Raw genomic sequence first — 13413 nt, 5'->3', positions numbered from 1 at the left:
TTATGCGGATCAATCATCATTCCGTCTTTGGGTCTCGCCCTGTGCGAAGGCTTTCGGATGACGACGGAGGTATCGCGGTCCACGTCACCTACTCGACCAGCTGGTCTCTGGCCGCCCAGCTAGCACGGCCAGACGCCATGAAACTAGGCAGGCCGAAGCAGATGGGCTCGGCCGTGTGTGTGGTCGTGTGCGGTCCCGGTTTACTAATCATGCAGGGGCTGAGGGGAATCTGTTCCGCCGACCGCCATAGAGAGAAGCCAAGGCGGCCCAACGGAACGCGAAGGCGGTCGGCACGGAGCAACACAACGTTTGATGAGTGATCCTCGATAGGAGAAGCATCGCAAGGTCAGGAAAAAGGCGCACCAAGCCGGCCTTGACACCAGTCCATGGCCTCTGTGCACGCGTACTATGGATTCTTCTTGTATTACACCTCGGGTTCGTTTCCATGATTCCAAAGCCACGGCCACCAACAGCCCCTTTTTGAGGGCCGCGTCGATCGTTCACGTCTCCCATGGACCCCAACGTTTGGCTCGGAGGATCGGTTCATCCCTCTGCTTCAACCCCATCCTCGGTCTCCTCCATCCTCGCACAAAAGTTCACGGCAGGGAACCCAACCACCCACTGGCCTCCCGGTCATTTTAAAGAAAAAAAAAAAAAGAAAAAAGAAAGAAAAAAAAACTTCAATTCTACCGGATCTGGATGGACGTAACTGCACGTCTCAAAGGGACGCCGAACGCATCGCGCCCCAACGACAAGCCACCTCATCATCTCCCAAGAAAGGCTCTGGATATCTTGCTTCCCTCGCGGAGATTTCTGCCCCCCCTTTCCACATCCTTGGACGACACCTCGTCCAAGATGGGAAGGGCGCCCGCCCTGAGGTGCTCCTCGCTCGTGCTGTACCCCGTGGCCGAGTACGCAATCACCCCGAGGGGCAGCTCCGGCGGGTCCCCTTTGCCCGCCGTGGCGCCACGGCCGTCGGCCATGTCGTCCAGGACCTCGGTGCGGTGCGTGAACTCGGTGCGCACCGAGATGCCGGCGCGGTTCCTGTGCGAGGAGCCGGGGTGGTCGGATTCCCTCCACGACGCGGAGGGGTGCGGCCGCAGGCCGAGCTTGTGGCCGATGAGCTTGGCCAGGGGCTGGAGCGTCGCCAGGCAGCCGGCGGTGATGGCCAGGCCCTGCTCAACGCTCGACCAGACGGCGACCTGGAAGGAGTCGTGGAGAAACTCGTCGCTCCCGATCAGGTGGAGGTAGGGCATACGCACGAGGACGGCCGCGCTGGCGCTGTTGTTTTTTTCGGCGGGGGTCTCGTCAGCATCTGCGGAGGCTTTTTGAAGGGAGGGGGGCGGAGCTCACACGCAGCCCATTCCCATCAGAGCCACGAGCGCCAGCTTGCTCTTTAGCTTCATGTTCAGGCGCGACACGATCCACGCCGGCATCAGGGCAAACGTGGCGTCCGTGAGGAGGTTGATGGCGCTGATCAGCGTGGCCAGGGCGATGATGATGCGGTCGGGGATGCATTTGCCGGACTGGGTGCGCTTGTCCCAAAAGTAGCTCACGGGCCAGCACTGGAAGATGCAGGCGAAGAAGAAGGAGAAGCTGCTGATGATGGTGATGACGGTGGTGGCGATGAGGATGTATCGATGCACCTTCCGGATGGTGATGCGGCTGAAAAAGTAGGCGATGGACATCTTGGCGAACAGCATGGTGAGCGCGTAGGTAAAGTAGCAATGCCACCAAAACTGGAGCCGGGTGGTCGTTATTAGCTCGTGGTTCGGCACCATGGGTAGGGTAGGAGAAGGGGGGGGGGAGGGAGGCATGTAAGGTATGGGCGTGGGCTTCGCTCACCATCCTGGCCGTCGACTCCTCCTCGGGGGTGAGGTCCGCAACATAGTGGCCGGTTCCGTGGGAAACTCCCAAGAGGGAGGCGGTACAGTACAAGGCAAAGAACACCTGGACCGGGGGGTGGGTAGGGAGGTGGTTAGCATCCGGGACCCGGGACCCGGGACCGCGCATGGGGATCCGTCGGTTGGCGAGGACGAAGGCGTGACGTGACGTACCGTGGCAGCGAGCATCAGCCAGTCGTCGACTCCAAAGGCTTTCAGCAGGAAAGCGCGCACATAGCAACGGAGAGCCAGGACGGTGGTGGCGAGGGCGAGGGCCGTGATGTTGACCACGGCTAGCTGGTAGCCGCGGCGGCTAACGGGCGGCATGATGAAGATGTCGGGCAGGCCCGCCGCGGGCCGACGGACGGCGGCTGGGTCGCAAGCACGAGCGTCCTTGGTGGTGATGCCGAACCCAGGGCGGCTCAGCGGGCGCACGGCAGCAAAGATGCGGCGGGTAGGATTTGCCGGGCGGTCTATCGCAGCGAGACGCCAACCGCGGTCGCTGGTCGAGCCGGCCTGGCAGGCGGAGGAGGGGACGACGGGAGTGAGCCCTGGCGTTCTGGATCGAGTCACAAGGCGAGGCTTATAGCCGCGATGAAAATCCGGAGAGGCTCCGGCCCTCCATGGATCGCCAGGCCCGTCTGCGGCTTCGGCCGTCGAGAGGGTCCGTGGGTAGGGATCCGGAATGCCTCGGCTTTGAGGGACAATGTCGCAACAAGGCTTGTCGTGCCTGAGATGGGCAAGTCGCTCCGTCGTTGGGGGGAGGGGAGAGGAGGGGAGAGGAGGGGAGGGGGGGGGGGGGTTAGAGTTGATATCGTTTGCGCATTTTCTCCCAGGTCCTTTTTTTTTTTTCTTGGATTCCCTCGTCGCGTGCGGCCACGCCGGCGGACGCGTTTGTGGCAGAGCTTCTTTCTCCTGGACTAGACGTCACAGAGTTTTGGTTCCTGGTGGATACCTCCAACCGACCAAGCTGCAGGTTTTGCCCTGGCACCTTCATGCATGCGTCGCGTTCGCCTATGCGACCCCGCGGAACCACATGTCGAGGATTCGGGAGACGGCCTGTAGCCAGCCAGGGAGTCCCCTCTTGGGTGTAGATCAATGGGTCCTACTGATACCTCGCGGCGCGCACCAAGCAGACACGCCTAGCGGGACTGCAACCCAAGAAACTTAGTCCCGCCCACTAGTGTCCGAACTCCCGCCGTTCGATGCGGGCTAGCCAGGGCGGCCAGGTCGATTGTCCCGTTTTTGGCCGTTTTGGCCGTTTCGGCTGGGATGGACTGCAAACGGCCGCCTGGGGATGGCGAAAGCTCCGGCGGCTTGGGGAAGCGCAGGCAGATGCCGCATCGGGAGGTTGGGCTCTAGCCGACCCTCCACGAGATGTTGTTGGGAAAGGTATGTAGTTAAACTAGTTCCATCTTGCCGGGATGCCGGAGGCCCGGTCTTGGGTGGAGAAGAACAAAACCACATGTGATCTGATCCACTGGTGAACCCGGGGCGGACAGGCAGTACCTAATTAGGTATTACCTTACTAGGTCAAGCCAGGCAGTGAGTGGTAGGAGCTCTGTGGATGTTTTTTTTTTTTTTTTTTCACTTTCTTTTCCTCTCTTGGTGCCTGGCCCGGGTTGGGGGATCCCACCCGCGAAATCTGGAGGGCGAGAAGAGAAGAGAGAAATGAAGGGCGGCCCCGGCCCCAGGGCTCGCCTTTAAAGAACCCAAGCAACACACTTCCACAGGCACGCGTGCTTCCTCAGGTCCGGGGGGCGATTTTCGTTCCGGGGCGATCCGCCCCCGGGATGCCGGGTCCACCTATTTTGGGGCAGCTAACCAAGGTAACTGCCGTGGACAGAACGAACTACCTAGGTAACATTAGTACCTAGGTAGGTACCTATCACTGGACCTGGCGCGGGAGCGGAGAAGGGTGGGTGACCGGGGCTGGGCTGGGTACCTGAGTTCACCCACCAGGTATTCACTAGCCGGCCGGGAGAGGGCGAAATGTAGAGTGGAGCCCGCGAGCCATGCGACCTGGAGTGCCGACTCCCGCTCCCGTGGCGACGGGCGGCACCTGGTTTAGCTCCCACAACAAAACAACCTGGAACGTGGGAGATCCCCAGATGGCAAACGCCGGTTGACAGTTGAAACCTCCACCCACAAGGTGAAGCCCTCTCTGCACGGTCCCCTCTTGCATCTTCCCTCAACGAACGTGTTGGTGGGTGCCTCATGTGTGCCTCCTACTACACCCTTCTGCACCCTCCTCCACCCTCCTCCACCCTCCTCCATCCTCCTGTCCTCCATCATCAGGCAGATCATCAGGCAGGCAGGCTTCCGGTTCGTCACCTATCTATAGTGGTAGGTAAGGGGGGGTTGGTGGGGTTGACGTTATCATCATCCCTAGAGGTATTAGGTAGTCATCATCACACCCCGTGGACGCCCCATGAACAAAGTCGCTCTTCAGCCCTCTCGGCCCTCCTTAAACGCTCGGATGCTTTCCAACCAGGTTCTTGTCGCCCGCCGAGCCATGGAAATGGAAATGGGATAAGGTATGCTGCTTCTGCATCACACCAGCCCATGTGGTATATAGGTGGTTGCGTGATGCAACAGGCCACCGAGTTGGGTGACGAGGCCATGATCATGCACACCATCACCCAAACAAAACCACTTCTGACCCTAACCCTGTTAGACTCGACTCTCTGGGTCTTGTCAATAATGACCCAACGGGTGCAGCCACTCCACAGGATGGGATGGACAGGGAGCCCGGGGGAGGGTCTGGTTGGTCTTCGGTCACGTCTTCACGCTGACGATCTTCTTCCCAAGCATCTGCCTCTGCCTCTTGCATGGGTTACATCATCCTCAGAAATGGGTTACATCACCCAACCCAACCCGAAAAACTCGCCCAAGCCAAGCAAGATGCGATCCAGTCGAACGGAGGGTGGCCCGTTTCTGCCATCACCCCATTTTTAGCGTCCTTGGGTACTGTGTAGACGATGGCTAGTGACGAATTATAAAAAGTCCAACCTTGGATCGGCCGACGTGCTCCCCTTCCCCCCCACAGAGAACGCAAATGCATATTAGTCCCTAAACATCATCATCATCAACAACAGCAGCAGCAGCAGCAGCAGCAGCATCAGCATTGCGTGCGCATCCATTAAAGAAAAAAGCGCTACAAAATCGGTGAACCGACAAGTTTCCCTCCGAATCGTCAACAGCATCCATCCATCCATCCATCCATCCATCCATCCATCCATCCATCCATCCATCCATCGCTCAAACGCAAAAGAAGGGGGGGAAAATGACGGCCACTTCGGTGCCAACGACAATGAAAGCATGGGAGTACTCGACCGCCGCGGGCGGCCTCGAGAAGAACCTCGTCCTCAACCCCTCCGCCCCCGTGCCTACCCTCTCGCCCAAGCTCGGAGACTCGGAGCTGCTCGTCCGCGTCCTCGCCGCCAGCCTCAACCCCGCCGACCACAAGGTGGCCGAGCTGGGCGTCCTCTCCAAGCTCGCCGTCCGCCACCCCGCGACCCCCGGCATGGACTTTTGCGGCCGCGTCGTGCAGACCACGTCGACCGTCGACAACTTTGCCATCGGTGACCTTGTCTTTGGCAACCTCGGCGTGACCCAGCACGGGACCCTGGCCGAGTACATTGTCGTCCCGACCAAGGCTTGCGCTCACGTCCCTGACGGCGTGTCGGTCGAGGACGCCGCCGCCACGCCTGTCGCCGGCCTGACCGAATACGGTAACGAACATGCCATCCTCTCCTCTTCCTCCTCCTCCTCCTCCTCTTCCTCCTCCTTCCACCTCTGAGGAAGGAACGCACGGACCACGTCGCTAACCAAGACGCCCGCCGCAGAGGCCATCTCGCCCCACGTCAAGCCCGGCGACAAAATCTTCATCAACGGCGGCTCGGGCGGCACCGGCACATTCGGCGTGCAGATCGCCAAGGCGCTGGGCTGCCACGTCACCACGACGTGCTCGCCGGGCAAGATCGACCTCTGCCGCTCGCTCGGCGCCGACGACATCATCAACTACACCGCCACCGACGTGGCCGAAACGCTCCGGGCCAGGGGCCAGGTCTTTTCGCTCGTCGTCGACAACGTGGGGTTGCCCGAGAACCTGTACAAGGCCGCCGACGACTTCCTGCTGCCGCAGGGGCTGTTCGTGCAGGTCGGCGCGCCCCTGAGCCTGGCGACCGCCAAGTCGATCATGTCGAGGAGCTTGCTGCCCTCGTTCCTGGGCGGCGGACAGCGAAGGTACCAATTGTTTACGCCGCAGAACAAGCAGGAGCACCTGCAGCAGCTGGCCCGGTGGCTTGCCGAGAAGAAGATCCGGGCGGTGATTGATCATGTGTACGACATGGAGCACGCGCCCAAGGCTTTCGAGGTGCTCAAGCTGGGCAAGAACGCGGGCAAGATTGTGGTGAGGATCGCCGAGTGAGGGAGGGGTGGTGGAAGCCATAGCAGGCCGCCTGGCTTGGCTAGGAATGAGAAGAGGGCTCGTGATGGGATCGGATCATTCATCCTTCATGCTGGCTGGAGGTTTTTTTTTTTTTTTTTTCCTTGCCGCAGGGGGGGAGGGGGTGGGGGAAGTCGAACATGGGGATATTCATCGTACTGCGTACATGTCGAGTGCTAAACAAACAAACAAACAAGCAACGGGAATAGCCCAGCTCAGTCTTCACGTTATTGTAATAATGAATAATACCCGGGTGGAAAATTGGACATCCTTTGATGAAATCGCGCTGGGTCAGCAACCATAGCTCCGTTCCGTCGCAGGGTTCAAGGGGGCCGTTTTCACGGCGCCGCGGTGCGGTCCTCCGTGGTTGGGGGGGGGGGGGGGGGGGGAAAGGGTCCGGAGAGGCAGGCGTGGTATATTGCGTAACAAATTGCTCTTTTATGCAAGTCTCATGCCGTGAGGCCTGCCACCTTGGGCCGCAGAACGTTGTGCAACCTGCCATTTTGACTCCTCCATTGGACGCACGTCTTGGCTACGAATAGAAGTGAGCCCAGGGGCCGTTTTCCTTTTCCTCTTCGCATAAGTAGGTGATTCTCCTTGGAAACCCAAAAGCAACCCAAACAGCGCTCATGGGCTCCTCCTCTCGCGCTGCCTCTTTACCTAAGGGTATTCATACATCATTCGAGTCCCATCATCATCTCCACCAAGATCAACCCTCCTATTCCATCACAGCTTCTTGGTAGGCGACAAATCCCATCCATTGATGAGGTGGCAATATCAATCAGAGACGTTCTCCCCGACCAGAGAATGCATTTTCGGTAGTATTCTTATTCCCCTCGGTCCCTGAGAAACCCAACCTTGGCCGTCCGTCTTTGCGAGCCCGGACTTGCTTCCTCTCGTCGCTTCAGCCATAGTAATTAATAGCATTCATCGTACCCCTTGCGCCGTCCACGCCCACCATGGCGGCGGCCGAGTTTTCCAACGAGACCCTGAGGAAGCTGTGTACCGAAGACCAGCTCGCCCTTCTCGACGCCATCGACAAGCTCCGCTTGCAGGGCCTCAGCAACTATGTGTCCCTTCCGCAGATCATCGTCTGTGGCGACCAGTCCTCGGGCAAGAGCTCCGTCTTGGAGGCCCTCTCGGGCGTCTCCTTTCCCATCAAGAGCAACCTCTGCACCCGCTTCCCGACGGAGCTGGTCCTGCGCAGGGCGCCGCACTCCAGCGCCCGCGTCTCCATCATCCCGCACGAGTCCCGCACCGAGAGCGAGCAGCTGGCCTTGCAAAGCTTCCGGGAGGAGCTCTCGGGCTTCGATGCCCTCCCCGACCTGATCGAGAGCGCCAAGCTGGCCATGGGCATCACGCCCCACAGGGCCTTTGCGCAGGACATACTCCGCGTGGAGATCACCGGCCCCGACCGTCCTCACCTCACCATCGTCGATCTCCCGGGCCTCATCCACTCCGAGACCCGGCACCAGACCCGCTCCGACGTGCAGCTCGTCCAGGACCTCGTCAAGGGCTACATGAAGGAGCCGCGCTGCATCATCCTCGCCGTCGTCTCGGCCAAGAACGACTTTGCGAACCAGGTGGTCCTGAAGCTCGCCCGCGAGGCGGACGAGGACGGGAACCGGACCCTCGGCGTCATCACCAAGCCCGACACGCTGGTCCCCGGCGGCGAGAGCGAGAGAATGTACCTCTCGCTGGCCCAGAACCACCAGGTCGTCTTCCGCCACGGCTGGCACGTCCTCAAGAACATGGACTCGGAGAAGGGCGCGTGGACCCACGCCGAGAGAAACGAGTCGGAAGCCCTGTTCTTCAGCGCCGGCTCGTGGAACGCCCTGCCCTCGTCGTCCCGCGGCATCGAGAAGCTCCGCTACCGCCTCAGCAGGGTCCTCCTCGGGCAGATCGCCTCGGAGCTCCCGGGCCTGATGGCCGAGATGGACAACATCACAAAGTCGTCCAAAGCACGGCTGGACGAGCTCGGATTCCCCCGTTCCTCCCTGCGGGAGCAGCGGGCCTACCTGCTGCAGGTTAGCCATGTCGTCCAGATGTTGGTCACGACGTCGATCTGCGGACATTACGACAACAAGGACCGCTTCTTTGAGGATGCCATGACCGCCCAGGGCTACAAACAGCGGCTGAGGGCCATCATCCAAAACGCCAACGACGACTTTGCCGAGGAGATGAGGACCCAGGGGCGATACCACAAGATCGTGGACGAACCCCCCCCCGAGCCAGGGACCGAGGAGGGCAAACCGAGGACGCTGACGACCGTATCATAACCCGAGAGGCCTTCGTCGCGCATATCGAGCAGGTGATGAACAGGAACCGAGGCTGCGAGCTCCCCGGCACCTTCAACCCGCTGCTTGTGAGGGAGCTCTTCCGGGAGCAGTCGCGGCCGTGGGAGTCGATCGTCCGGCACCATGTGCGAGCGGTGTGGAACGCCGCCTGCGATTTCATGGCCATCGTCATCAAGTTCGCCGCGGACGGCGCGACGGCCAAGCTGCTGAAGCACGAGGTGATGGATCCGGCCATGAAGCGGATCTGGGAGGGCATGAGCAGCAAGGTCCTCGAGCTGCTGAATCCCCACCATAACGGCCACCCTATCACCTACGACACGCACTTTGTAGACAAGCTCGTCGAGCTGCGCCAAGTGAGGCGGCAGAAGGAGATCGAGGCGGTTTTCTGCCAATTCTTTAAAGACGCCTCCAAAAACCCTTTTCAAGTCCACATCCACGGCCCACAGAACCTGGTTGATCTTGCTCGTCGTCTGGCCACGAGCGCCGGGACCGACGTGAAGCGCGCCGCCGCTAACGATCTCTTGGATTGCCTGCACGCATACTACGAGGTACGTCACCGACACGCCGCGACAAGGAACGACACTCCGCCTCTTTGATTTTTTTTTTTTTTTTGATTTTCTTTCTGGCAAACAACGTCCCTGACTGTCGCCGGTAGACCGCCCTCAAACGCTTCATCGATGACGTCGCGGTAGAGGTCATCGAAGGACAGCTCGTCGCAGCGCTGCGCAACATCCTCTCCCCTACGTCCATCTTTGACATGTCCCCCGACCAGGTTGCGCGCATCGCGGGCGAGACGGAGGAAGTTCGCGCAGAACGCGAGCAGCTCGAGAGGCAACTCGAGGTGCTGAGCAACGGCCTGGAGACGTGCAAGCGCTTCGCGGGCCTGCGACTAAGCGGCGGTGAGTGAACGGATCAAGAATTATCACCATGAATGCGGTGCGTCCTTGGCATGTTGCTCCTGCTGACCGGCTGCTAGACTCGGTGTTGGTGCCTGCGGAGCCCAGGACGCACAGAGCCCCGACCTCGCATGGCGAGACCGACGACGAGGCCGAACAGGCTCGTGATTCTGGCCGGGATACACCAAAGTCGGAGGCGCCAGACTCCTCGTAACATCGGTACGGCCCGTCGAAGACGAGGAGCCCGGCTTGGCAAGCCAACAATGATGCCCATCCAGTAGAGCCGTGTCTTGTTTGCCCTGTTGCCTTGGCTTTCTTGCTATTTGTCTTTGTTTCGAACCTTGAGTCGTCTCTCTCTCTGTGTGTGTGTGTGTGTATGAGAGAGAGAGGGAGGGATAGAGAGAGAGAGATAGAGAGAGAGAAGAGAGTAAAAGAGAGAGAGAGAGAGAGAGAGAGAGAGGAAGAGAGAGAAGAAGAGATAGAGAGGAAGAGAGAGAAGAAGAGAGAGAGAGAAGAAAGAGAAAGAGAGAGAGAGAAAGAGAAAGAGAGAAGCCCTCTTTCTCCCATACCCGAACGTGACGGATGCCAGAGGTTGTCAATCTCCTCCCTTGCCTTGATATTACCGAAACCGGCGGCCCGTTTCTTTGTCGCCATGACACCGCAACCTCGTCCCTCTCCAAGCCAGCATGCATGGCCCCTGCAGGATCCTTCCTCGAGAGCTCAGCACGACTAGCTCTTCGGTTCCCGACATGATGACCGTCTCGGCGCGAGACGCCTCCTGCCAACATCTCCCATCCCCCAGACAAACGCACGCACGCACGCACGTACACACGCACGCACGCAGAACGATGGAGGGCATCCAACCCCCCCTCAAACTCACCCCGTACTTCCACCCCCCCGCCGCGTGGGGACCTGCCGGCCGCCGTCTCCACAGGCACGACTTCCTAAGCAACCGCTGGGGCCTGCGGCAGCATCGCCGCCACGCCGCCCCCCCGGCCGCCGCCCCGGCGAGGGGCCCGCCCGGCTCCACGCGGCGGCCGAGCGAGCGCTGCAGGCGGCGACGGTCCTCGCGGCCGAGGCGGCCCGGGCGGCGCTGGACAGGGGCTTGCTCGCGCTCCGCGGCGAGGTGCACGACGTGCGCTCGCGGCTCCGGCGCGTGGAGCAGGCGACCGAGGACGTGGCGCGGAAGCTGGACGCGGCGCTGCGGCACATGGCCGGCGAGGGGCGGGACGCGGCGGCGGAGAGGGAGCGAGAGGAGGAGCGCCGACGGCCGCGGAGCCGGCGCGAGGAGCTGCCCGGCGAGGAGCTGCCCGGCGAGGAGCTCCTCGCGGCCGAGTTTCGGCGGCTGAGGGAGGGCGTCGCGGCCTTTGCCGAGGAGGTGGCCGGCCGCTCGGGGGCCCTGCCGCGGAGCCTCGAGGTTGCCGACGGCCTGCTGGATCCGGCGTGCTGGAACCGGGCGGGCAAGCAGCTGCGCATGTACCGGGTCATGGCCAAGGTGTTTCACGTGCTGTTCCGGCGCATCCTGCGACCCGGCCTCAAGGCGTTTGGGCTGCAGACGTTCCTGAGGACCACGGAGCACCATGCCATCTCGGCGGCCGAGTCGAGCCTGCGCGCTCTCGAGAGGGAGATGGAGAGCCGACGAGGTAAGCGTGCCTATGCGTGCATAGCCGGCCTTTCCAGGTCTTTGGAAGCCCGGCATCCAAGAAAAAAAAAAAAAAAAGGGGGGGACGTTTGAGGCTGACGCGTCCGGCCGCCCACAGTTCCCCCAGAGGTCATCAACGAGTGGGTCAAGACCACCATCGCGGCCATCGCGCCGCTTCGAGACGTGCGCCAGAACGTGGAGGGGGTGACGCAGGAGATCCTCGAGGCGCTCGATCCGCTGGTAACGCACGGGTTTATCCGCAGCGCGCGCCAGGCCCGGCAAACGATCGCAAGCCTCTGCGAGAAGGCCGTCAACCTCAAGCTGCGCCTCCGGCAGCGCGGAGGCAAGTACAAGGTCGAAGTTCCGTCCCGCGACGCCAGGCGGTGGGGAGAAGCCGGGTTCGACGAGGGCACCAAGGCCTTCCCGCCGACGGAGTGGCTTCGGGCGGTGGACCACGAAGCGGCGCCCAGCACGACTGAGGACAAACCCGCCGGGCTGGGGGATCTCCGGGGAGTTTCGGTCATTGCCTTTGGGGCCCTGACCAAGGTCGAAGATGGCATCTACGATGAGCATGCAGAAAAGACGATGCTGGAGCCCGGCTGGGTGGTCGTCAAGAGGTCTGCGAGGCCGGAGAGCATGGCGCCGAAGCCCAGGTCGCCGGTTCCCGACGAGATGGAGGTCAAAAGGCCGGCAAGGAGAGCGGCGACGACGAACGCGAGGGTTTCGCCGAGGCAGATGGCTAGGATCAAGGCGCTGATGGGCCAGGATGTTTGACAGGGAGGCTTGCTCGGGCAGGTACTTTTGCCGGTTGCATGAAGGGTACATGTTGATTCTCAGAGGGCTCATGAGCGTGGAAGCGAGCGTCGAGGGAGACATCACGGCTGCTTCTGCACGAGCTTACAACACCACCAAATCCCACCCGAACCGCGATCCCGAAGCGGCCAGCTTGGCTACACAGAAAACAGAGTCCCTACGATGTTCAAGGCATTGTCTTTTGGCATCTCGGCAGGGAGCTCTTTGCCGTGGTGTGGTGTGTGTTGATAGACCTCATGGTGGTGGTGGTGGTGGTGGAGGAGGAGGTCGTCGTCGTCGTGGATCATGGTTGAAGCAGATGTGCCGACAAAGCGACCCAAAATGGACGACAACCAAATAAAACCAACGGGCCGCCGCACGTTCCTGGAAAGGAGGGGAAACCCCGCCTGCATTCCGACGCTGGCCCGCCCTGCCCCCACTCCACCGAGCGCTAACGGAACGGGATCGGCCCCGACCGGATTTTGTTGACGAAGCGAAGGGGCAAGGAGTGGGGGGGGGGGGGAGTGTCCGGAAGCCTCTTCTTGCACAGGACTGAACTCCGGAGGGCATGAAGGAGGAGGATGCGTAGCACAACAGCTCCGATACGTACAGAACATGGAAGACAGGATTCTGGATTCTGATCTCTAAAGAAAGAAACCCGAAAGCACGTCAGTCTTCGTTCTGACAGTACACAATTATAGCAAGATATCTCCAAGTTCCATTCGTCGCCTCTTCTTCTTCTCTCCTTCTCTCTCTCCCTCTCCCGCTCCCTCTCTCTCTCTCTCTCTCTCTCCCGGAGACATGCCGTCCTCCCTTCCCCCCGCCCTCCCAACCTCAACAAACCTCTCCGCAATTCACCCGTCCCGGGCCATTTATAAACGCCGCCCCCCCCTCCCTTGCCGCCCTCTGCAAAACGCGCAACCACATTACAGTGTACACCAACCCGCACGCTAACCCCCGCATCCAGGACGACAGCCTCCATGCCATGCCATGCCGCCTGCCGCTGCTCTCTTACTAGGTCTCTAGGGATTCATTCTAACAGACTATTACCTTACCAGTACCCTGCCTCTCTCTCTCTCTCTCTCTCTCTCTCTCTTTCTCTCTCTCTTTCTCTCTGCCTACCTCCCTACGTACAACCTGTCTTTCCCTATCTGATCAGGCGTTGAGCGTTGGTTGCCGTTCCCTATCCATGGTCTCATAAGGGTTTCTTTCTTTTTTTTAGTTTGGTTTTTTTTCTTTTCTCGATTCTTTTGCCTTTTCACCGGATGCATGTATTTTTATGGCGTTCAATCGGCTGGGGCGGAATGACGCCGGCCAAGGATCCCGAATGCTACTGCGGCACATGCATCAAAGTAACGTTATCACCATGCCACGGGAAGGGAGATCCAAGACGCGAGCCGCCGGAGGGATTTCAAGAAAGAGGGGGAAGCCAACAATGGACAGAGAAAGACGG

At 60.6% G+C, this 13413-nt stretch overlaps 4 protein-coding genes across 4 annotated transcripts; 3 read left to right on the top strand and 1 right to left on the bottom strand.

Annotated features, from left to right (window-relative positions):
• Positions 1-764: 764 nt before the first annotated feature.
• On the bottom strand, positions 765-2210 carry VTJ83DRAFT_5147 (uncharacterized protein; the record flags this gene model as incomplete). Its single annotated transcript, XM_071011715.1, has 4 exons — positions 765-1281; positions 1354-1739; positions 1846-1950; positions 2058-2210. 4 exons carry the CDS (start codon positions 2208-2210, stop codon positions 765-767), a joined length of 1161 nt encoding a protein of 386 aa, XP_070866597.1.
• A 2986-nt stretch (positions 2211-5196) lies between these two features.
• VTJ83DRAFT_5146 (uncharacterized protein) lies at positions 5197-6315 on the top strand (the record flags this gene model as incomplete). The annotated part of the gene is made up of 2 exons (XM_071011714.1): positions 5197-5617; positions 5732-6315. 2 exons carry the CDS (start codon positions 5197-5199, stop codon positions 6313-6315), a joined length of 1005 nt encoding a protein of 334 aa, XP_070866596.1.
• A 977-nt stretch (positions 6316-7292) lies between these two features.
• VTJ83DRAFT_5145 (uncharacterized protein) lies at positions 7293-9740 on the top strand (the record flags this gene model as incomplete). Its single annotated transcript, XM_071011713.1, has 4 exons — positions 7293-8543; positions 8591-9178; positions 9286-9529; positions 9607-9740. 4 exons carry the CDS (start codon positions 7293-7295, stop codon positions 9738-9740), a joined length of 2217 nt encoding a protein of 738 aa, XP_070866595.1.
• Positions 9741-10212: 472 nt separating this feature from the next.
• VTJ83DRAFT_5144 (uncharacterized protein) lies at positions 10213-11942 on the top strand (the record flags this gene model as incomplete). Its single annotated transcript, XM_071011712.1, has 3 exons — positions 10213-10284; positions 10461-11169; positions 11287-11942. The coding sequence occupies 3 exons, from the start codon at positions 10213-10215 to the stop codon at positions 11940-11942; spliced, it is 1437 nt and encodes a 478-aa protein (XP_070866594.1).
• Between the last annotated feature and the right edge of the window lie 1471 nt (positions 11943-13413).

The sequence above is a fragment of the Remersonia thermophila genome, chromosome 4, assembly GCF_042764415.1.
Source record: "Remersonia thermophila strain ATCC 22073 chromosome 4, whole genome shotgun sequence".
NCBI classification, from domain to species: domain Eukaryota; kingdom Fungi; phylum Ascomycota; class Sordariomycetes; order Sordariales; family Chaetomiaceae; genus Remersonia; species Remersonia thermophila.
Note: the sequence above shows the minus strand (reverse complement) of the source record. Positions and strands in the feature narration are given on the sequence as shown.